This window comes from Pseudonaja textilis, chromosome 3 (assembly GCF_049901715.1).
Source record: "Pseudonaja textilis isolate UNSWEBS1 chromosome 3, rPseTex1.2, whole genome shotgun sequence".
Taxonomy (NCBI): domain Eukaryota; kingdom Metazoa; phylum Chordata; class Lepidosauria; order Squamata; family Elapidae; genus Pseudonaja; species Pseudonaja textilis.
Genome location: NC_141992.1, coordinates 32,031,048 through 32,056,800, shown reverse-complemented (window position 1 = coordinate 32,056,800; position 25,753 = coordinate 32,031,048). Strand labels below are relative to the sequence as shown.

Below are 25,753 nucleotides of genomic sequence, written 5' to 3'. Positions count from 1 at the left end.
TCTCCAGGCCTGCTACTGGATTGTATAACTCATTCTGGTGACATTACAAGAGCAAGACCAACATTTGTTGAACCTAGCTTTCTTATTTTGGAGGGTTTAATGTTGAAATTAGCAGGAGTTTGCATCCTGAAGACATGGTGCAGGGAAGAGGCTAAGATAGTAGATCCGTAACTTGCTTATCTTCCCAACAAAAATTGCACTGACCCCCAAATCACTAAATTTTGTCAACATGATTCGAGTGCTTTGGAGGTTATAACCTCTGGAATGCCCAATCAGGTTTCATAGGTTTTGGCTCCAGATCACATGAATATCCTTATTTTGAAAGGACAATCATGCAAATTGGTAAATAAATTCAATAGATCCTGTAATTTCACCTCTTACAACAGATTCTAGAGAATTATGCTGTATGGAGGCTTTGTAGAAGCCGATCTGAGAAACATTGACAGATTATGCAGTTTTGATATCTTGCAGCACAACACTTACTATACCCTGGATCTACCTTAGGTAACTGATGCTGTTGTTACTACTCTGATGTGTAAATTCCCCAACTGCTAGGCAAACAATAGTCAAATAGTTATCTGCATAGAAGTGAATGCAGCTTTGTCTCAGGACATGCTTAAAATAAGTGCCTACCAGTCCAAAGTCTTTACCATTATTTATATCAGCAATATTTAAATAATTAAAAGACAGTAAATCAAGTGGAAATTATTAGAAATGTTTATTAAAACTAAAGGCACAATCATGAACAAGGCTTGTTATTAAAAATAGGCACAGACAAAAACGTGTATTTCCCTCAATGTTCAGGCACCTGGAAAATGCTGCAGGTTTTACAACACATTTGGTCGCTCAGCTGCCAAAGAATCTTGGGTGTCTGTCCTGGAAACTTACCAAAGTAGTTGCAATCCTTAAGAACTATAACAATATCTCAGCAACCTTTAGGCACCTCAACAAGATCCCTCAACTTTTCCAGATAATGCTTTGAATCCACATCACTTACACAGGGCACTCTTAGTTCTCTTGCTGGGGTACAGATACAGCACCTTCTCCTCTGCTGTGCTTTCAATTTTAATAAAAGAACTTGCCCAACTGGACTTCTCATGCTCCTCACTAGAAGAAGTTTGCTGAAAGGAGAATCATGTGCACTCTAGGCTTATTTCTTTGATCCAATAGATTTTAAGGCTTTGTAGAACTATTTGCATTATGAGCTATACTAAGTGCTTCCCATTCGGATTAAGGTACCAGAGCTCTGGCTCCAATCCTCCCTGGTTCTTAGGTCGATAGCAGCAACATTATCTGGGATGCATATGGTCACCATGTTCAGAATCAAGATACCTTGTTAGAAGGAAGGGGGCAGAGTGGATGGATTTTCTTATAATAGGCTTCTGGTGCAACAGGCATTCTTGTTCATACATGTACCTAATTCTCCAAAAATCATTTAAATCACAACAGCAGCAAATTATCTCAGATCTTTATTCTTAAGTGCTTAGAAATTCTTGCTAAACATCTGGAGGTCACCATTCCAATCCATTACAGAATGTTCAATTCTGCTGTGCAAGGCCAACTTGCATAAATCATGCTCTTCTCATTGGTTGCCTGCAACATACCTCTCCATTCCATCCTTAATTCAAGTTGTGTCTTTTCTTTAAAAAAATCTAGATTGCTTTTTCTCACACTGAAGCTTTTGACCATTGGCCATTTCCTCAGCTATCAATGGTGCTCATCAGTTTATTTAGGATCTTCCAATCCACTGCTTTAAATAGAAGGGCTGGAGTTCCTCAAATTGTCCTTTCAAACAACATCCCGATATCTTAGCCAGGAGGGTTACCCACACTGAGGTAAGGTAAGAAGGCATGAGATGTGAAGATCATGACTTGAAAAATTATGGAATAACTTTCTGTTGCAGGTGATGCTGAAGTTGAAGGATGAAAACATTAAACAGCATTTTAATGTACAAGTGAAAATTGAGATTATCAGGGAACATAGCGGCCATCTTATCTGTTGAATTGGGGGAAACTTGAGAGGTCTATAAGAAATTGTTATGCAGTCATGCATAATTCTCTCCCCCCTCCAATCCCAAGCAGGCAGAACAGGGTTCAAATCCTGACTTGTTTTTATAGAACTACTGTTAGCTTTTATAGAACTACTGCATTTTTATAAGTATCTACGGGCATTATAGACAAACTTTTTAGTATATTATTTGTGTTCTACCACCAGTAAAGTGAATGGTAACATCAATTCAGGAAAATATTAAGAATACTCTAAATGTAAAGAATATAACATGGTTTATTGCTTTGACATACCCAAAAACTGGGCCCTGGCATTATAGCATTATTATTTTTGTTCCCAACCAGTAAGAATGGAACATCAATTCAGGAAAGTATTGGAATACTCCAGTAGGCAAATATCAACATGATCTTTAAAGAATCTGTTCCCTTATATTCCAGCAACTAGACTTTTTTTTCCTGGGGGCGGGGGGGCACATTACAGTGACTTTTGTATGAGTTGCATCAGAAAGAGGCTAGCCAAAGCAGTACTGGTCTTCCCTTGTGAAAGCAAGATGTGCTCAGTATGAATATATCAAAAGGTATAAATCTATCAATGAATCCTTTGGAACAGATTGTCTCTGTTTGCTGCAACTACTGAGGGAGATATCCACATTACAAAAAGATAAACATGTCAGAAAGTTAAGATTACCTATGTACAGAAATGCAATCCAGATTTGTAACCCTCGTGCCTAGATGAATTGAATTAAAACTGCCATCAGCCCCAGCCAACTTGGCTAACATGTAATATTATAGGAAATCCAGAAGGCATCCAGATAAGGCTCACTTAGAGATCAGTAATTAATGTGAATATGATCAAATTGCTCTCCTGTTTGTATCTGAAACAAGAAATAAGGTGTACCTTGGTTACAGAGAACATGTTTTGCCAGTTATTATTCAGAAGTAGTGCAGTCTACAAGAACACAGCATTAAGTTTCTTGAGAACAGATTACTTGCAAATGTCCAACTTGGAAAATGCGATGTTTGGAGAGAGTTAGCTGTTTCTCCTTATGTAGAGCCTAGCAACACAGGGATAATTTTTAACTTGATTCAGCTTTAGGAACTGGCAACCTGAGAAAGAGTTGAAAGGTGAGAAGAGAGGATGGGAATCATATTGTGTTATCTATGCTTATACAACCACCTGCTGCCTGATGAATTTTGATTTGAGGAAGCGTATTTATATGTGTTGCCTGAAGAAGACCCAGTTAAGAGATGCTTTTGTTCAGTCTTGTCCAAAAAAGAGCTCCAGTGAAATTTAAATTATTTGGGACTGGTTGTCACAATGCTTTACATTAGTAGTTCTCTCATCTGTTAAGAACACAAATACACAAAGCCACACACTGAGTCATGGTTACCTTTCCATAAAGCAAAATACACTCCTAACATGTAGGAGCACACTTTGGTGAGTTCCAGTAAATAATACTTAAAGGACTAAGAAGGCACCTCAGGGACAGCACCAATTACTGCTTTGTGATGCACTAGGAACAACTCCTAGTCAAGCTGATGGCATTCATACCTGCTGCTAAAGCCCCATTCCTTCAACTAAAGCTACTTCTCAAAATGGATAAACCTGGAATAAAACTATTCCTTCCACAAACTCTTATCCTACCAGTGTGTGTTTCCCTCCCCCACCCTCCCTTTCAACATACCAAAATATTTCTCTACAGTAGTGTTTCTCAACCTCAGCAACTTTAAGATGCGTGGACTTCAATTCCCAGGACAATGGCTGAGGAATTCTGGGAACTGAAATTTGCACACCTTAAAATTATTGAAGTTCAGAAATACTGTTCTACAAGATGAACCTGTTGTCCATCCTCTATGAATAAATAGCATTTCAATTCACTTGTCTTGACCAGTCATACTCTCTCAACATATTGATGAGACATTGAATCTCTTCACTATTCGAGGCTCTTTGACCACAACGTACTTGTTCCCAGGTTCTCTGCTGTCACTTGCTAGATCAGCAATTCTAATCAGATACCTAAAGAGTCTCTTTCTACATACCTGGACATGTTGAGTTCATGCACCCATATTCCTCTGACACTATCCTTTATCTTCCAGGAACACTGGATGGAGCCACATAAATAATAAATAAATAACATGAATCCATGATTTCTGGATGTATCTTATGCTTAGCATAGGGATTGGGATAATAAGGAGAAAAGTCTGTGTTTTCCCTTCACTTTACAGGAAAGGGGTAAATAAAGGCATTGGTTGCTTGCTGTCTGACAATACTGTGTAGGGTTAACCTCCCTTACTATTATGGAAAATAGCTAGCAATCCTCCCTTTCCTCCTGCTGAAGCAAAATGTTCCAGTAACTTCATTTCCTACGACAAGCAGTGTCCCCTCTGCATTGTTGGCTGTCTGCTCTAAACCTAAAGACAGCTGAGCAGACTGAGCACCTCACTATGAAAAAAAAAATCACCATAATAAAAACCCATCCCATCCCCAGATAAGATATATAGATATTCTACCAGGGAATAGACTTTCCAGAAAATAATATCCATAGTGGGAGGTGAGGAACACCCAAAATAAATAAATAATCTTTACAGGACCCTCCTTAAAGCTTTATGGTGAGGCTTATGAGGAAAAAAAATATGTTTGCATCGGCATCCAGAAACAATTCACCCCACCATTCTTGGTGCCTCATTTTTGAAAGCCAGTTTCTCCTTTTCAACCAGAACATTTTTTTAAAAAGAGCAAAAAAAAAAGTTCACCCATTTTTCTAACGCACCCATTACCTTTTCACTAGTTTGAGCAGCATGTTTAACAAAAGGCTCCCATTATATCATCCATCCTATCCAGTTGGTTTTCTTTCTTCTACTTGACCATTCTTTGATACTGAGTTGCAAATCTCTGGTTTATCATTTGCCAGCATACAGAATTTTCCCAGTCCTAGATAAAGATAAAAATGCCAGCCAACCAAGTAGAGATGGGCTGCAAGAGTCCACCTCAGATCAATGACTGTTCTGAGAAGTACCGTTCTGGTCACCTTCTCCCACTGCTGCCTGGCAGAAAGGTGTCCCTCAAAATAATGTGCTCAGTGCTTCTGCCACACAACCTAAACAGTTTGCTGAGAAAGGAATGGAGGGGCCCCCTCTTCTAAAGATAGCTTCTGACCATCGTGTTTTTCTAAGCCAAGATTGAGAAATTGCTCACAACATAGAAAATTAAGCACCTGCTAAAAAGGGGGCCTGCCCACAGCCAAGTATTGTCTAAAGTGAAATTCAGGGAAAGGAGTGGTTCAACAAGAATAACTAGGCCGCTGCAACAGCATCTCTAAAGCTATCCCTATAGATTCCAAACATGGCACCAGAGAATCAAGGTGACCCTACTCACCTATTCCTAAGTATTATTACTACTCTGGGCCTGGGCACAGCAGGCTTGAGGTGATGCCTGCTTTCTTTCAATCAGGTCACAAAAACAAGCTTGCAACATTCACAGCAGCAATTAGCTTCACAGCCATCTCCCTCAATTACAGGGAGAGGGCCAGCAAAAGGCAGCCATTCCAGGAGCTGAGTGCTCCCACTGTCACCGATGCCAGACCACATCCTGCCATTTTCCTTCCCTGGCATCTGATTGACAGCACACTGGCCCTGAAGATGACAACTAGCCCTGGAATTATATTCAGATGTCAGCTGCAAAAAAGATCCCCCCGCCTGTGGTGGGGTAGAGTTGACCAGGTGGCGCTCCCCTTTCCCCAACCCGAGGATATTCAGAAATCCAAGGAGGTGAAATCTCCAAAGTCACAGTCAAAGAGCTCACTGATGCCTTCACCCTCCTCGAGCCCAAAATGATAGTCCTGAGTCTGGGGTGGTGAAAGTGCAATGAATTCAGAGGGCAGAAAACTTGAGAAGTCATCCTTGCCCTGCAGAAGCAAGGCATCCATGGAAGCCAGTGGTGAGAGGTTTACATCATCCCCGGGACACTTCAGAGGCAGTGTAGTCTCTCCAGATAACAAAGGTTCTGCCAAGAGATAAAGGAGAGACTTAGTAGCCATCATAATAGATATACCCCTGCCTTTAATCCCAAGTGAATATCCCAAATAAAACCTTCTCTGTACACAAAAACAAAGTTGCTTAATCTTCCAATTATATATAATATACAATGTTTCTTCCAAAATTGTATAAACAATTTTCATGGCTCAGCTGCAACTACAAAGTGGTCTCTATCACAAAATAGGAATACATTACATATAATTTGAAACAAAATGTAAAAACCTTTTCGTAGAAAAACTCTTAAGAGAGAGAAATTCACTTGGTACAGGAATGTACCAAGAAATGCTACCTTTCTTTCTCATTTGTAGCTTTTTTCCCCATCAAGCCTTTCTAGAAAGAGCCTTTGTAGAAGTATGTTAGCAAAAAACACAGTTTTTGTCACCTTTCTCAATGCTTCTCTATCCCATTAGATTGGATCTGGTTACTTGTATATCATTCTCCCCTAATGCCATCTGTCTCTATGCCTTCTCCCTTTATCACACATCTTTGCCCAAAAGATTCAAAGTAATCATATCCACAGAAGTGCAGAACCAACAATGCAAGACTAACAACAACTTGCATACATATTGCAAAAGGATGTATTTGCTTTAGAGCCAGGGTATTTGAAAATCTGGCTTGCTCTTGCTCATAATTTAAGATCAGATGGGGAAGCCTTTCTGTATATTTTGCATATTGTAAATGCTATGAAATAAAAACACAGAATAGAATGTCCTCCTTTATGGCATTTTGATACAGGAGTTCCTTTCTCTTAAAGATAAAAATGGCCATAATTCTTCAAACTAGGGCCATAATTTACATTTACAACTGCTACCGAGCAAAATTATTTGTTCTGAAAATTGGACTGATTTGAAGGCTGAATTTGTTTTGCCTAACAGAGGCTTAGCGCAGTCATTTCCAGCTCAATTTTGGCAGTATAATCTCAGCCTGAACAAAACTATGCCGGCAAATTTGAAGAATGAGAGAATAAGAACAGATTGAAAGGGATCAGTCTAAATACCAATAACAACAAAAATGAGACTTAGCAGAGTTCACAAACTACTGGACAATGTCCTTAATTTCATATTCTAGCAAATAATGCTGAGGATCGTCCAGTTGCATATTAGAACCAGATATGAAAAGGCAGAGACCAGCCATTTAAGCGGGTTTAGGAAGCAAATAGTGAACAAGAGGTATTATTTCGTATGCATGCTGAATAACTGAGAAAGCCAATGAGTACCAAGAAGTCAACATGTGCTTCACTGATTATAGAAAAGCCTTTGATGGTGTCGGCCATGGCAACCTGTGGAATATCTTTAGGAAAATGGAAGTCCCAATACATCTCAGTATTCTTTGAGAAACCTATAGTTAGGACAGAATGCCCCAGCCTGGATAGAATATAGTGAAACAAACTGCAGGTAGTCCCTGACTTACAACAGTTCATTTAGTGACCGTTCAAAGTTACAATGGCACTGAAAAAGGGGACTTATGACAATTTTTAACACTTACGACTGTTGCAACATGCCTGTGGTCACATGATCATCACATGATTCAGACACTTTGCAACTGACTCATATTTATGACAGTTGCAGTGTCCCGGGGTCATGTGGTCACCGTTTGTGACCTTCTGACAAGCAAATCAACGGGGGAGCCAGATTCACTTAACAACCGTGCTACTAACTTAACAACTGAAGTGATTCACTTAACAACTGTGGCAAGAAAGGTCATAAAGTGGGGCAAAACCCACTTAATAAATGTTTCACTTGGACTCAATTGGGGTCATAAGTTGAGGACCACTTGAACTATCTTCTTATTTATTCAACCCACATTCTGAATATATATACTGAGAAAAGCTGGATTGGAAAAAGATGAGCATGGTTTTAAAATTGGAAGAAGCATCAATCATCTAACTGTGCTACTCTGACAGCTAAAGTGCAAATGATCTGGAAGCTCCAGTAATGTAACTTAAGTTCAGTGGAAGAAACAGGGCTAAGATCAAATATAAAGAAGACAAAACTCACGACAACAGGTACAGCAATCGGCCTTAAATTTGACAATGATGATATTTTAGGATGGACTATCAACAGGAAAAGAAACAGAAATCAAGTATTTTTCCCCTTGATAGGGTGGTAATGAAGGCTTCAGAAAAAAACTATTCAGATACCATGATGCATTATGTCTACAACATGAAAATACTGTAGATAAAACTATTATGGGTATACTTCTGTGTTCTTCCCAGTTATATGTACACTTGCTACTGAAAGGCCACACTTTAGGAAATGCATAGCTACAATAGTCAAAACACAAGCTTGACACAGAATTATCTGACTGAAAAGGCTTGCTGGCCTGAGTTACTCTTGGGTGCCAATTCTTAAGGCAACAATTCATATACCTTGGTCTCCACTCAACAATGGCAAACTTGTATCCTGAGAAGGGTGTAGAAGCGCAGAGGGTGTTGTTTGTGAAGGTGCTGAAGAAGGTTCCTCAGAAGCCACTTTCAATGGACTCTTGGTGGGACTACAGACACCAGAGCTCTCTTCTGGGCACAGGAACACATCAACAGGGCCCTGAGTACTTTTCACAGCAATTTGGAAAGCCTAACAGAGATGGAGAAAAGAACATTTGAGGAGACATATAGAAGACTGCACAAACTTTTGTTGTGAAGGTGGTACTGGTAAGCCTCTGTAGTTCTTTTCTATGAAGAACATTTTGGGAAAATCAGTTTTACAAAATCTTCAGAATTTTATCTCTTTGTGACTAGATGACAAAAAAAATTGAAACGTCTAACTCTTTTGCCTTGTTTCACTGCCAGGGACAACTATTGCTCATAGCAACACAGTTCCTAAATTCTGCAAGGAATTTTTTTTGAGAAGCCCAGTACATCTCAATATCTGAGTGAAAAACATTCTATTTTGTAATGATGTCCCCTCATAGTTTTAATACTTTGTAGAAAAAAAATGTATTAAATCAAAAATAGTAAAACGAGAAAGGAAAAGTTCCACTTGAAGCATTCTATTTTGTTATATCTCGGTTTAACATTGCTATTCATGAGTTAACAAGGCACTGCATCTACCTAGACGATAACTGCTTAGTAACAAAGAGCTGCAAAAGCCTTTATTCTGTGCATCATTCTTGGCTCCAAACAGAGAGTAACTTATTCTATTAAATCCAAGATGTATAACCTCTTATTTCACATGCCCCAAACTTTCCTCACTATATCAACAAACCTCTCCCCTTAGGTCACCAGTTATATTTGGTTAGATTAGGCACAAAACATTAGTTCAGGTGGTTTGTCCTACAAAAGGACATTTTCTTACAGGTCAGCACAGTAATTTCATGTTTATCCACCATTTAACTAACCTAGGCTATAACACTTTGTGCCAGTTGATTATTGTAAAATATTGCAGAGTGTATGTGACCCAATGACATACAGCTAAACTATATTCAAAGAGACTGAGTTCAATATGTCAAAGAGTGGTTGAGCTGGGCAGCTACAGAAATTGGATGAATGGATGAATGAATGAAGAGATCAGCAATCACATATACAGAATCTTGCATTTAAAAACCAAGCTTCCCTGGATCGATCATACTGGTGGCAAGATTTCATGATACTGTTTCAAGATATACTACACTTAAATGGACTTGTATAAATCGTTCCTACCTAATGAGGAATGGAAAGGATAAACATAGTAAAGAGGATTTGGATTCTGAAAATTAAGCATGTAAGTATTCTATGAGACCCCAAATGGCCCCTGTAATTCTTAGAAGTAGGGAGGTTACCTCTGCAGGATCAGAGACTTGCATCTGTGTCTCAGGGGGAGCTTTGATCACCATCACCAGCTGCTCTGAGGGGTCTGCAATGTTGCGTAGATCTTGGCAAGTCACATAAGCTGAAGTATGGTCAGTCAAGTTTTGTCAGAAATATCACAAGATATGTGGAAAGAGGCATACAAGAAGTCCTTAATTTATGAACGGTCATTTAACAACCATTCAGGGTTACAATAGCTTTAGACTAATTTCCGTAATTTCAGGATGCAATTAATCTGGCCATGAAGAATTAATCTTATTTAACATAACCATGTCTATATGCCTATTTCTATTTCTTTCTTTTTAATATTTGGATGCCAGTCTATTTCAAATTTTAATTATTTTAATTATTTCCCTCCATGTAATAAACAATCTGTTCAGGACACACACTTTTAGTTGGAAAACAGTCCCTTGCTAACTGTTATTCTCAGTCTTCTGACTTGCAATTTCTGAGATCTGTGAAATTCTCCACAAGTTTGCAGAGTGTCAGAAAATTGATTTCAATTATTCAAAATTATGAGCATTCTTATTAGTTTAATCCTGTGCAAGTGAGGTGTCGAAGAGATTAATCTAACCAATTTCATTCAGTACACTTAAGGCTTTACCACATATATCTTACCTGCAATATGCAACTTGCAAACCTGTTTTATTGGAATGTTATTGCAAAGGGAAAAAATGGGGGGGGGGGAGAGAGAGATAGAGAGAAAAAGGATAGCTGAAGTTTTCTCTCACATGCATATGTTAAGACTGTTCATTTACCAGAAAGGGTGGATTGCAGATTTCATTATCAGGAACAGGTTCAGCTACAGAACTGCCAGGCAAAAATCAACAAAAAACATCTGACAGATGCACCACCACCCTTCTTTTGCTTTTTTTCTGAGATATTATACACACATGTACACCTCCACACCTCACTGACAATTCAGAGCCTTAGCCAACAGCCAGGTAGGGATTTTCCATTAACTCACAGGGTGTGGAAGTACAAATTAAAGTACCAACACCCAATCCAGGAATGTCAGGAGTGCAGCTGCCTGTTTGGAATATGGTACTTTACTGCTACTGGTTACTGCAGAAGATTTGCTCCTATGAACCTGTTTTGTGCTCTTATGGTTGGATAAAGCCATCCAATCCCCATTCATCTTGAAGAGAAGGATATTGCTTGTTTTCAGGTTCCTCAGTAAGGATCTTGAATTGAGTAGTACACATCTGGATAAGGTTGTCCAGATGCTGTTCTGCTGCTTGAAGATCCTGTAGTTCCTTTATTAACGTTTGACTCTTATTGGTGCCCGCCACAGAAGTCCGGTTCCCCCTAGAAAACAGAATAAGGCAAGATGAAATACTCTGTGACTAACAACTTGGCAAATCTTAGCATTGAGGTAGATGAGAAGTAAATTGCACTGTGTACACTTTCACATTGTCAGAAAAACACAGCAGAAGACAGATGAATGTTTAATTAAGTAAATTAGTTATTTTTTAAAGGGAAAGTTCAACAAATTACCTGAAGAAAATATTCTTGCCACATAGTATTCTAATCCTATGCCTGCTATAAGATTCCATGTTGTCCCCTATAATCTTTAATATCCATATAAAGGTAGTTCTAGATAATTCTAGATAATTCTGAACTCCTTCACAGCAGCTGATGAATTAAGGAGTAACTCCAAGCAATGAATTTTGTAACTGAAGACCCACGTGTCACAGTAACTAAAAGTCTTTGATTTTTTTTTCTGGATCGAGTGATTCTTGTCTTAATAATCCCATGTTTGAACTAATATAATTCAGTTTTTATGGGGTTGCCTTTGAAACCTGTTCAGAGACTTTAGCAAGTGCAGAATTCAACCTCTTGGTTAGGGTAATTGTCCTACAAAGTCACTAGAGACTATCTGTTTGCTTCCAAGACTAGATCAGTGCTGACTTATGAGAATATTAGACTAACCGTTGTAGCGGACCTGTTTGGGGACCTTTCTGTGAGAAATGCCTGGAAAGTAGTGACCAAAGCAACTATCTTCTTCCAAGTGACCATGCCTAATAAATCCTGAGAGATTTTAAGCTATTTTAGGCTTGGTTTTTATATTCTTACTTCCTGCCTCTAAAATGTTCCGGAACTGGTAGTGTATAATATCAATAGGAAGCTTCAGGAATTTGCCTAAAGTCATTTCTTTCCCATCTTAAATTATTCCACTTTCTTCTCATTAGTGGTCACCAAGCATGCTCACTTCTCATTTATTTATTAGAATTATATTACGTCTTTCTTTCAGGATCTCATTATGGTATGAATTGCACTCCACTCCTACCAACTTTTCTTTGTAATAATGAAGGTATAAGATATACTAGGATAAGAGATAATGTCTGACCAAAATAATTCAGTGAGCTTCTATGGCCTATAAGAGTACTCTTTAGTTGTAATCCAATATTTTAACCATCGTATCATGTTGTCGGTGACCAGTTTTCTTGTACATCTACAAACTTAAAATTTCCCTGAGTCTCTCATCTATAATTCCTAGTACCAATAGTATATGCAATAATGTTGTCCTTTTGCAAGAATGTTGGATTACTGCCATAACAGGGTAGTCCATCAACCCATAAAGTTTCACTTTTCAGATTTTAAAAGTATTTATTTCTATCAGATAATAAGCAGCAAAATATACTAAATTCTCAGAACATAAGTTTACAATAAGCAACAATTGTATGTTCATGTAGAAATTGATGAGTTAAAATTATTTACGCAATTGATCAAACTTTCATCTACAATTATTGTCTCACTTTTAACTAAATTGAGCACAGATTAATGAACTGTTATTCATGATATTTTCACTGGTCTAATGTTATTAATATGATTTTTCCTTGCAATAAATTTCTTCCCTGCAGTACTGCTTTGAAGTAAATAAAAAAAATGACAAATATTCTTTTTGAGTATACTTCCAGAAAATGCACCAATGTACAGAAGTATCTAAGGTTATAACTGAGTATTCTTACACATATATAATACTATGTAATTTTGATATAGGATAATTCAGATTATCATGTTCTAATTCTCTTGATTGAAAGCGCATATAGGCACAGACATACAAAGAATCTATAATCTATAACTATTTATAAAAAACACATACCAATAACATAAATGGAAACTGTGGCAATTTAATATGTAACTAAGTACAGACGGTACTCTACTTATGAATGGGTTACATTATAATGGAGCCAAACAAACATTTATCAGAACTAATTAGAACATCATCAGAATTAAAAGCTGGCAGAAAGACAGGTGACATTCTACTTACAGCCATTGGATATGGTTCTTGGATTTCTTGGTGATGAGCTGGATGCCCTCCAGGACATTTGTTATGTCATAGATACGCCTCTTCTGCACCTTTAGTACTTCAGCAGCCCAGTTGAGATCCACCACACCATCAGGAGACTGACTCAGCAGCTCTAAGAAGCGCTTGGTGGTCAAATTGAGAGAAGTTTCATAGCGGGATTTCTCTCCAGGAGACTTTAAACCTGGGGATGAATCAGGGCTTAATTGCAACTAGCAAAGCAGCTGCAATTCTTCTTAAATAAATTCCAAACTTAAATCATCAATGTGCTCAGCTTGCACTATTCATTTGACAAGAAAGAAAGTAATGTTGTTGGAGAAAGGCTCAGCGTTTCTATCATTCTCTCAAGCCTCATCTAGCCTGAAAGCTGCAATGACTACCCTAGAAATAGAGAGGAAGAAACACCACTCACTTTTCCCACACTGACCAAGTATGTTGCCAAGATACATTGTAGGGATATGAAAAATGGATTGAATCTGGTTAGATATTTTGGATGGATTGTACATTGTAAACCACCCAAAGTTTTCTTTAAGTGTGAGCATATATGGGCAGCATATATATTTAATAAAATAAATAAATAAAATACATACATATATACATGTGAATGAATGAATGAATGAACAAACAAACAAACGAATGATCATCTTTTAATGATCCCATAATCCCTTGTGGGGTGGAGTCTGGGCAACTGAATGGAGCTAGCAGTGTGTTTAATGGCGAGATGCCCTTCCTGTCACCAATGCGAAGTTTTGTTCAGACGATATATTCTCAATGTGCCGGAGAAATATCTGATTCTCTACCTAGGATCAAGCTCACAGCCACCTGATTGTGAGATGAGAGCTCCACCTCTAGGCCACTGCACCACTCCAATGAACGAATGAATGGACAATTGTGGGTAAGATAGCATCATTTGCCAAACCCAACTGTGAACTCCGATGAGGCTTTCAGCTCAGCCATGAGTTAAAACAAATGTCTGTGTTTCAAGGAAATTAACCCTTTAAAAAAAAATGAAATCTGATTTTTAGGGTGCTAAATTCTGAAACCCCAAAACCAACTTTGCACAATATGTCATTTCAGCAACAAAAGCCATTTCCCTCATGAATTCAAAAGCTTGAGAAAGCATCAATACTCCAGTATCCCCAGTACTAGCAGTCATTTCTGAGATTTTACTGGATCAATTTCAGTGTATCTCAATAATTGTATTGAGAATCTGGCATTATTTAGCCACTAGGACAAGGGTTTTTGAAGTAGCTAAAGAAATTAAAGTACCAGAGTTCCCATCTATATACTGGTACCTTTTATAGGATTTTTTGCTTTTCCTCGAACCACCTGAGCGTTCTCTGCAATGTATTGATGGTCAGTCTCCAAATTCAATTTCCGTTTTACCTGGAAAATAAGTGAGATTTGTAAAAAAAACCACACCATTTAAGCTCTAGTTAAACAAGAAGCAATCATGTAAAATTAGGAATGTATTTACACATCTTATTTTTATTAAGGGCTGCCTTTAAACATTAGCCATTCAGAGTAGCCTGAACCATGAGATGGGTGACGAATTGGATGAATAAATAAAATTAAAATGATAGATGATAGATACTGTAGGCAGAAAGATGGATGGCATGAGAGCTACACTGCAAAAATATGGAATTAGATAAATATTTAAAAATGGGTTTGGGGAAAATTAATTGTTACATTTAATTAGTTGAAATAACTGTTACATTTTTGATAAACATATTTAAAATATGTTCATTTCCTCAATTTTAAAATACATTAAGGGCAAAAATTAGCAGCAACTTTGGTTTTCCAGTCTCCATGCAGCTCATCTTGCTTGCTGTTCTATCTGTTTCAGATTGAACCTGATAATAAAACTCTGATCAGAATCCCTCCTCTATTGCATTAGAGGTTGGATTAATAAACTTAGATGACTATCATAACTATTGTCTATGAAGTTTAACTGATATTATCTAGTCACTTTAATAGCCCCTACAAGGTCAGGAGAGCGGGGGCCATTCCAGGGATGTATCTATTCTAGCACATTTGACACCCAGAGCAACTATTTCCACTCATCAAATAGTACCATGAGGTTCTGGAACTTCTGCTGATTCTATCTCTGCCATTGCTGCCACATCACTGACTGACAAACAGTGACCAATTCTATACCAACTGCTGACCTTTTGGATAATCTCCTATCTTACATCCCCTCATTGTCTCCATTTGCAGCAACCCATTCCCACCATTTCATTTTAGTATGCCCCAGGATCATTGTCATCTTAAGGAAAAGGATGTTCCATAGGAAGCCAGCTGCCACCAAGAACATCTACTGTCAAATCACCTCCCATAGCACACTCTAGTTGGGGAGTACACAGTCCTAACCATCGCGGTCAAATAGCAGAATTTATAGAGAAAGGGCAATGTCTCATTGTCTTAGGTAAGCAGGTTGGAAGGCATATGTGCTTTAAAGCAGGGGTCCCCAATCCTGAGGCTGCAGCCCATTAAGAACTGGGCCACACAAGCAGCAGGCAAGCAGAGGAAACTCCATTTGTGCAAGTGGGGAGTACATATGCTCACATGTAAAGCTTCATTTGTACAAATAGAGCCTTTGCACACTCACACCACTTGCACAGAACCATCTCCTATCCCGCTCATTGCCAATATCCCCCCCCCCCGCCAGTCCAGAAAGGCTGGGGATCACTGCTTTAAAGGCAGTAATTAACATTTTGAATTTTACTGTACTTGGAAACAGATTGGCAATGAGTGCTGCAGGAATGTGACTGGACACGAAGCAAGAGGACCATTGCATGCTGGCCAATTGAAGTTTTTAGGTGATCTTAAAATGCAGCCCTTTGTTGATCAAATTAATTGTAGATTAAATCTAATTTGCAAATGATACACACATCACTGTCCTTAGAGTATTCAGTCTAAGTGAGGAGACATATTAATATAGAATGGAGAAAAGTACTTTAACTCTAGAAGAATTCCTGGATATTTTGCAAAAATGTAGAACTTTCTTTTAAGATTGTCAATTTCTATAAAAATGGGTTCAAAAGAGAAACAGAATCAGGCTGCTTTGGATATGGATTTAAAATCGACAGCATACAAGAATGACATTGACAAGGATGTTATATAAAGGATTAAAAATGAAACTGTTGATATTTTAGTAGCAAAAGGGACACATAAATAATAAATCAGAAGAGAGACTTCGATGTGTGGATTTCAATTCAGAAGAGTCTCTTGGATACTTTTGATTCTGAACTTACAAAAGAGATGTATGAAGGAGTTCCTGAGAAAAGATAAAGAGAGAATGAAAAAAACCCAGTTTCTGGGGCACTACTTAAAAGGAATAAACATCAAGACCTAAAAAATAACAAGATTTAAAAAGTTGGTTCATTCAACTAAGGTTAAAATTATATATATTTTCCTAGCAGCTTTTAATGGGTATTTGACCAAGACTGAATGGAAGGAAGTTTTAAAGACGTGATAAAGATATGAGAAAATATTTTTTTCTTGTATTGTTAGAGAAAGTTATCAGCTATGGTATTAAAATTGAAGGAAAATGTCAAACTTGCAAAAGGAGTTCCTAAAAGGAGATGAAGAGAACAAATTTAATTTGTTGGACAGTATTTAATGGAATTACATTTCAGTATGTTGATGTTTGTAGTAGTTCTTAATGAAATCTTACGTGATTAACTTTGAATGATAAAGCTTTAAAGATTTTATAGCTTCAAGAGATGGGGAGAAGATATTTGTATTTCTAGAAAAAAGAGTAAGTTATCGTAAGTGACTACAGTAAATGAAAGGAACATGAAAAATTACTTGTCTAAGGTTAATATATATTAAATTTACCAATATATACTTTATAGATAAATTTAAATATATACATTTGCTAAGAGATAAAGGTAAGATATAGGATGAAGTGTTTCTAGGTTGAAATGAGAAGGATGTGATAGGCTACTGAAATTGAAAGTACGCTGATGAAGTGAAAATCTTTTATGTATTTTTATATATTCCCCCCCTTTTTTTCTTCTATGCACTTTTTTCTGTATTTTTCTTATTTTGCATTGGGTTTTTTTTATCTTTGTATTTTTAAGCTTCAATAGCAATTATTACTAAAGCTAAGGGCACATTTGGCATACTAGCTGATGCTAGACAAAGGCTCTCCTGACTGGAGCTTTCTACCTGTTCCTTGACCAAGAGCTGGGATTCCAGGAGGCTCCCAGATTGTGAACCTGCTCTTTCTGGGGAAGCACAAGAGATGAAGATCCTTTCTAAAACACAGTTCCTGGCTTGTTTCAATGCGTTACATCAATTAATGGAAGCTTGTTCAATGAAAATAATAGCTTAGGATAGAATCACCTTATTCTTTCCTGTTAACTTTTCAGGCATTTAGTTACCATAATTACAATATTGTTGCAAGATAATTTTATGTTTCCCTATGACAATTATACAAAATTACTACCTAACATAATTAAAAATTGATAACCTTTAGTAGGTATGTACCAAGGTTGGGGGGTGGGGGCAAGGAAACTTTGATCCAGGTAACAGAAACAAATAGAGGCTAGGACAATTCAAGAAGGTAACAAATTATTAATAGAACAGAATACCAGAATTGGAAGGCACCTTGGAGGTCCTCTAGACCAGGGAACGCCAACCGTTTGGATCTCAGGGACCACTAACTAGTTATGTGGGTGTGGCCTAATTTGTGGGTGTTGCTTGGTGGTCATGTGACTGGCTGGGCATGGCTTGTATGTAAATATTATAAATATTTATATAAATATTGAATTTTTTATATAAAAAAGCGCAACCTTTACCCAAAATCAGGCAAAGCAGGCAGATTGAGTTTCTCACAAAATCATTCAGTGATCTATCTATCTGCCATCGGCTAGCTCAGTCTCTCAAATTTGCTTGCCGTGAGTCTGCACTGAATTTGCTTGCAAGCAAACCTTCAGTCCTAAGGGAGGTTCGGCTGTACTTAAAAGCAGAGCCGAAGATCTAAAGACTAGCTAGAAAGCAAGAAATCCAACCATTTCCTGCTTCCTAGTAATCTAAATCTCCCTGCACAGCAGAACAGCTGATGGTTGGAAAAAGGGAAAATAGCAATTTAGCAGGCAAGTTTACCAGGTAAGGAGTGAGTGGGCGGAAAGGGTTCCCATGGGCCATGTGGGCGGCACAGCCTTGTGTTTCTGCACAGCCTGGATTAATTGCTTGGGGGGGGGGTGCTCCAAGGGTGAGATTTCTCTGCAGCCCACCAAAATTTTCTCATGGCCCACCAGTGAGCCGCGGCCCACCGGTTGACGACCACTGTTCTAGACCAACCCCCTGCTTAGTCAGAAAACCCTACACCACTTCAAACAAATGATAAACCGGTACATTGGAAATGAAATGGAGTTTGATGTCTTCAGACATAAATTATATGTCTATACTTCCAAACTATCATATTTTTTCTTGCTTATATAATTTCCCACAAAATTGAAATAGGCTTTCTTCTGAATCATTCAACTATGTAAGTACATTATAAGCCAGTATCTGCAATAACCACAACACATGGCCAACAAAGCAATCACCAGCTGGAGATACTGTTCTTTAAAGGCATCTTTGCTTCTATAGGAAAGCAAATCTCTTTTACATATACTCACTGTATAGAACAAGTAAGTATATTTAACAAGCCCTGCCAGAAGATAAGATTTTTAAAATATAACCTGATCACACAGTTAGTTACAGATAGTGTATGATATGGAAATGTTGTATTTCTGTTACATTTTGTTATATGTGTTAATGTTGCTTCTCATAGCCACCCATAGTTTTAGAAAAGGACAACCTAATTCCTTTTTGTCCTTTTGCCACTTAAGACACACCAAGATCAGGTGTCTCAGATGGAGCTTAGCGAGGCACCACGCAGCGTGCAGGGAAGCACATCGTAAATCACCGAACCTCGTAAATCACCAAACTGGTAGTTAACCCTGTCGCATCCCACCCCTGGTCTTTTGACCAATGACACCCATTAAAATGTTCAATCTAGGAACACTGCTATTGTTTCTATACTTTCTTCTCTTTTGTTTACATTGTCCTAATGTCTGAAATACATTATCTGGGCACAAGAAATATATTTAAAGCTTATATCAAGATGAAATGAGATGGTGAAGATAAAGCAAAGAGAAAAGTGCATACTCCCAATTCCAGAATTTTAAAGTAGTGTCATTGCCTTTTGCCCTGTCTTCATAGGCCATATTGTTAATTTTCTAAACAGTCCCAACTATCTGTCGCCCCCCCCCCCCTATTTTTAAACATATTTTTAAAACAGATTGATGTAAGATCTTTAAAATCAACAAGTTGGATATTGAAGTAGTTTGAGAATTTATCTTCCGTGGATTAAAAATTGTTCAAGATGGCCGTTTTACACCTGAAATCAAACACAGGATAACCTTAGGCCATACGACAAATGTTATTAACATGAAGCACAGATCAGGAAAAACAGAGATAGTGACATACAGTAAATACAAAAAGCAGGCTAGTTAGAGCAATAATCTCTATCATAATGTATGGATGTGAGAGTTAGACACTAAGAATGGTTGACTGAAGAATTGATGCCTCTGTGTGCTTGGCAGGTAGCATGGAGAGCCTACAAAGTTGCCAAGTGTCAGACACAACTGAATAGCTAATACTGACCATTCTTAAAATAATTGCTAAGAGAGAAAGATGTCATAGTTTCCCTGAATTGGCACTGGAATTGTCATTGATATTGCTGGGATTGAACCCAGTTTCTATATTTTAGATTGCAAAATTGGGCTTTATAGAGTATCACAGAAGTATCTTAATGAAAGAGGTAAGTAATGAAACTAAATCTCACCCTACCCACCTGTGAGGAGACCCTTCAGCCCTTTGAATATATATACCTACTTGCTTTGTGTATAACACATTTGAAATCCTAACAAGTCAGGCAGCTAAAATAAGAGACAATAACTGATAAACTGGGCAAATTGGTTTGGTTTAACATTGATCAAATGTATTCTTATACATCTCTGACTGGTAGATATTTTTCACAATATCTTAGAATCATTTCAGAGGATCTCAAAGCATGACAAAAATACTTAAGGGAGTAATTATACACATGTCTGAATGAAACCTTAGAAAACAGGCAGTTCCCACAATAAAAGGAATCATGAACCCAGCATAAATTAAAAACACTTCACATCATCATAAAACCAGAATTTCTAGAGGCCCTGGGTGAAAAGCTGCAGTAATTAAACCAGTTTGGATCTGCAAAATAGATATGGATACGGAAAACTGATGCCAAGAATGCCTTCCGAATGAGGGTGAGACTTGAAACTAGTGAATATGGTTAATGAACTATATATAATGAATGACAATAATTTTTAATTTAGTCATGAGAAGTATTACTGTTTAATATGAACAAGCTGTCTATGAGCTTGTCTTTTCCTGTCATATTTATGCCATAAAATGTTGCAACCAGCTTCTCCCTTCCTAGTATGCAGGAGGCATGGCATTTTTACCAGCATAAAATAGAAGTAAGTCTGTGTGAAAAATACAAGCACTGTATCATCACTGCAAAGAAATGAGAAAAAGACATAAATATTTTCATTTTAAATGAATTAACAGTGGCCAAAAATGAACCACTAGGAAAATAATCTGAGGCCCTATTGCACTGTGGCCAGTCTTGCTAGAGGATATTTTTCACCCAATGAACATCCATTCAACAAATCAGGACCCCTGTATCCTTAATCCGAGATGAGCCCTGAATGTAGAACTACGGCTCTATTTATCCCTCCATAAGGAAAGAGTTATTGAATAGTGTTCAGTTGGGTGCTTCCAGTAGAATATCCCCTTGTTTCATCAAAAGAGGTACAAAAGTATACTATTTTTGTATATAAAGAACTGTGTCAGAACCCCCCAAAATTAAGTTAATTAATGATTACACATTACTAAATTGACTGAAAGCATCAAGGGTAATCTGAATAATATTCAGGTAGAATCTAAATTTGGGGGGCTTCAGTGTACATTTGGCTATGCTGTTACATAACCTGGCATCTCCAGTTTTTGAGCCATGATGACCACATGGGTGGAAAAGGTAGCAGAATGTCAAACAATCAATAAGGCCATGCTGAACTCTACTGCAGGTCCATTATAAAGGAAAACCATCAGTGAGATTTTACATATACTTATTAATGTAAAAAAAGCATTTAATCATATAAAGAACAGGAAGATGCTTTAATCTAAAAAGCTATCATTAACATGCCAAAACTTTAAACTGAATTCTTTAGAATAAGAAATATTTTTCCAGATTTAATCCAGAAATACTCTTGGTTTTTTAAGAGAACTTCCTTCCTTATCCTCCATATCCCTACTTTGTCAGCCACAGAGTCAAGTAGATAATGTTCTAGGACACTGGCATCCTCCATTCCTTATAGGTCAAGCCCTCAAGCCCACTACTCAATGGCTTCCATGATGGATAAATCAGATATTTTCAAACTTTCTCCGAATAACAGGCACCCTATGAGACAACAGAGTGAAAGTTCATTACAGATTCTTGACCCAAACAGCAGATCCCCACAGTTAAAACAAAGGATCAACTGTAAAGCTTCCATGTACTGTAGGCTCCTTGACAGAAAGGGCCTCTGTGGGAAGTGGATGTCAAGCTAGCAAAAAAACATTGTGAGCATCACCTCTCTTCTTCCGCCTGCTGAGAAAGAGCAACAATGTTTGCTACACTGCTCCATCAAACTCTTGCACAAGGAAACTCCAAGAGCTCAAGTTCACCAGTGGTGGACTACTAAGGAAGAAAATCCTAAGTAAGCAATAGAGCAAGTGATAGTTTTAACAGAATAACAAGTGCAAGTTTGCATAATGCTAAATGAAATAGCTTGATTGAGAAAGCAGGGAAAGGAGCTACAGGAAAGCTTCCATTTTCTTCTTCGGAAAGATAATGTCATTTTTGCCTTCTACACAATAGACCAAAGTTCAACAGGAACAGCATTTCTTAATACAGACATGGAAACAGAAGCAATAATACTTACATCAAATGTCTACAATGTGGCATTTGAAAGCTGTAACATTCTTTTATGAAAGACCAAAAAAAAAACCCATTTACATAGTTAATGGAGGAAAGTTAGACTACACTTTTTTGTAGGAAGCAAACTGATCTGCTGAAATGGTTTTCCTTTGTATAATATAACAAGAAAATTCATTTGAAATCTTTTCAGTCATTCTCCATTTGTCTACCAATCTATAGAAGAGAGATGGCGTTCTGCCAGTTTTATCCTGCACACCTATGTATACTGGTAAATTCAAGGTATAGCCCATATTTCTAATCAACAAAAGCTCAAAGCAGCTAACAAAATAAAACAAAAAATTACAAAATTAAAAGTTTAGAACTAGTCCTAAAAATAAAATTGAAAGGCTGGTAAAAACATACAGATAGGGACATTAGGGAGTCAAACATAATTCTGAAGGGTTTGCATCCACATTCAGAATACAGTTGTATATGTGAAAAATACATACGTATGTACACTTATATCAGTCTGCTACAGTACGTTATCGGAAGCCCTAATCTCATACCTGACATTACATATTTAGTGCCATGTTTGCACATGCTTACCACTGACTCCATTGCAAACATAATAAACACGTGGGTGCTAAAGATAGAATTGGTGCACAGTCCCTTTCTTCATCACCATAATATGTGGAAGAATATGACTGAAATAGTTTGTCTGATAACATTTATAGAACAATTGTAGGCAACTTCAGGGCCAAGCATATTTTTTCCACATCATTCCTTCATTTCAGTTACAAACAAGAGCTCTCACTCCTGACCAGCATTTTTGCCTAGGCTTACAATATAATTCTCATCATTTCAACAAAGAGGTCACAGATACACCACCCCATAGGTACTTAAGAGCATGAAGGAACAAAGAAGTTCCCTTCTTTGTCAGATTACTGTCTCTTTCAGGAAGATTCCAAGCAATAGTTTTTTTTCTTCCTTTCCTAAACTTTGACCCTTTCTGCACACAAACAAGGCACTCTACCATTGGGCCATAGCCGAAACACGTTGTAGATGTGAAGAGTGTATTAGCTTTAAACAAAGCAAGTACTGGTCCAGTAAAACAGAAACGTTTAGCCTAACTTCTCAGAAGTTGTACCCAACGGATCCACACATTTAAATTTAGACAGTCTGTGGTACAGAAATCTAAAATCTATATGGCACTTACTCCCATGTTAGGATCAGTATTATAAAATCCTTCTCCCTCCAGCACCCTTGAAAGACCTGGTTATTTCTTTGTATACACATTACATGCACAATAGTACACACAAATATTTTTAAATCTTATTTTTCCAGGTTTGTTTTTTCTTCCAAAGTGTTTTAAAGAAAAAAAATGTACAGCACCATCAGCCATTGATAAAGGTAGCAGACAAAAATTAACGTTGACATTATTTCTATATGTATATGCTTGTATAAGGATGTGTCTATAGTTTTGCATGTGGATAACACTGGAACATCCTTAGGCTTCTTTTCCAGCTTAAACACTTTAATTCCAGGACAGAATAGCAATGAGACTTGTATCGCTGAAGCCACTTACGTCCTCTGCATGCCATGGCAAGCTTATTGCTTTTGGAATTCTCTTCTCTTTTGTATCAAGCAGTATGCTGCTCCACAGAAAGCAACATATAGCACAACCAAAGCCAAACATTTGCTTTTGTTACTGCAAGAACAAATTGCACAGAACTCAGCCCTTAACATCCTGTAACAGGAAGTGAAGCTGCCTCATTAACAACATTTGCAGGCTATTGCTCTGTAAAGAAAGAAGCAGCCAACTATAATTCAGTTAACTTGCAAACAATTATAAATAAGAAATTTAACTATCAGACTAAAATATTAACTATGTAGGTTAGAGAGGAACATCTTGCATGATTAGGTTCTACAATTTCACATTTTGAGGCCTAGGCCTTTTAGTTAATCATTTCTTTGCATGTTTTCATGAGCACTCTGCCCTTCCCGCAAGTTTGCTGCATATGCCACGTTTAAGCAGCACTATTTCAGTCACAAGTTTGAAAACTCTCCTATAATTATAGTTGTCCAGAAAGTCTTGACAAAGGCATGCCTGTTTTAAAAACAATTATATCAGCTCAGAGATACAACTGCTAGCATATTCTGCTATTCTCTAACTTTGAAACTCAGAAAGAGGTCGCCCTAATATAATGGCCCTCATTGCTCAGATTCAAATAGAAGCAATCTGAATCTTATACAAAGCAAGAGACAAGAAGGCTTACGACCACTGAATTCTTACTACAGGGTTTAAAAATAATCACAATCCTCATTTTATCACGATTGAGCGTCCATTATTTCTAGTCCAACGCAGCTTTTACTGTCCCGATAGAATAATTTATATATTTCTGCACCCAGCACCGCCACAGCCCTCCTGCAGCTTGCTGGAGAAATGCTCCAGAATCAGGTCCCACCCAGCGCTAAACAAACGGCCTACACATTATTTGGCTAGCATGAAAAGACACACCCCCGCCATACCATTCACAGCACATAATCATGAACACGTTAATGCATTAATGCTACACGCGTGACACGCTTTGCACATTTAGCAGCACGTTTCGCCGCTGGCAAAACGCCTGGTTTCCTGGAAGGGAGCTACAGGAAAAAGCGGTGGCATTACCGGTGGCCGTTCCAGAGCAGGCCTCTGCGTTACGGTCTCCAATCTGGCGGGCTGTGGAGTGGCAAAGAGCAGCAGCTCGGTGTCGTGGTCTCCTTCGGACGCGGGGAGCTGGTCTGGAGTGGAAATGATCACGATCTGCTGTTCCATCACATGGATGGCCTCCGCTCCCCTCAGCAAGGCTTCCAGGTCTGCCACATTCTGAGTTACTTCCAGCCCTTCCAGAGACATGGCACAAAGCGCTGGGACTCACATGCCCGAGAACTTGGGAGGAAGGCAGGGCGGGGGAGGGAGCCCCGGTTGGCCCCCTCCTCTCCACACACCGCAGGAAATCAAAACTGTCCCCCCCCCCTCCCGGCTTGAGCCCCCCCACCCCCACCCCGGAATCAAAGTCGCCTCAGCGGACTAATGCCATCGTCCCGGCCGCTGCGGTGGAGGGAGACACCGGATGGCAGAGAGTGGTAGGATGGAACACGCCCCATCCTCTTTTTAAGAGCAGAGGCCCGGGAAATGGTGTCCAGCCAAGGCCGTAGGTGGAAAGGCGAGAGCGAGGAGGGAGAGCACCAGGGCGGCTGTGCAGGACATCGGCGAGTCCTGTCTGGGCGCCGCTCGGGAGGGAAGGGGAAGGAAGGGTGGGTGGGAGGGGGGCTACAGACAGCAGCACATCGCAGGGCACTCTTCCATCCACGCTCTCCGGGCCAGTGCCGACTTCCCAGCTGCCCAGCCTTGTTCCAGTCGGGTCTCTCCGAGGTTCTCCCGGTCCCGGCCGAAATGCAACTGAAGCTTTTTCCCGCCCGTCTTTTCCACCCAGCGAGCTCAGCCGATCCGCTCGCGCTCAACTCCGGCACTGTTATTGTTCCCAGCTGGTCCCGGCCTCGCACACGTTTGCGCGCCAAATCCTTTTTGCCGCGAAAGCAGCACGAGCAGGCTATCGTCGCTCCCATTGGCT

The 25,753-nt window shown here is 38.6% G+C and overlaps 1 protein-coding gene across 1 annotated transcript; it reads right to left on the bottom strand.

The window, feature by feature from the left end:
• Window positions 1–699: 699 nt before the first annotated feature.
• On the bottom strand, window positions 700–25,753 carry E2F1 (E2F transcription factor 1). The gene is made up of 7 exons (XM_026697642.2): window positions 24,808–25,753; window positions 14,431–14,521; window positions 13,100–13,319; window positions 10,981–11,133; window positions 9,798–9,912; window positions 8,410–8,614; window positions 700–6,009 (listed from the first exon to the last, which is right to left on the bottom strand). Exons 1-7 carry the CDS (start codon window positions 25,033–25,035, stop codon window positions 5,759–5,761), a joined length of 1,263 nt encoding a protein of 420 aa, XP_026553427.1. The 5' UTR covers window positions 25,036–25,753; the 3' UTR covers window positions 700–5,758.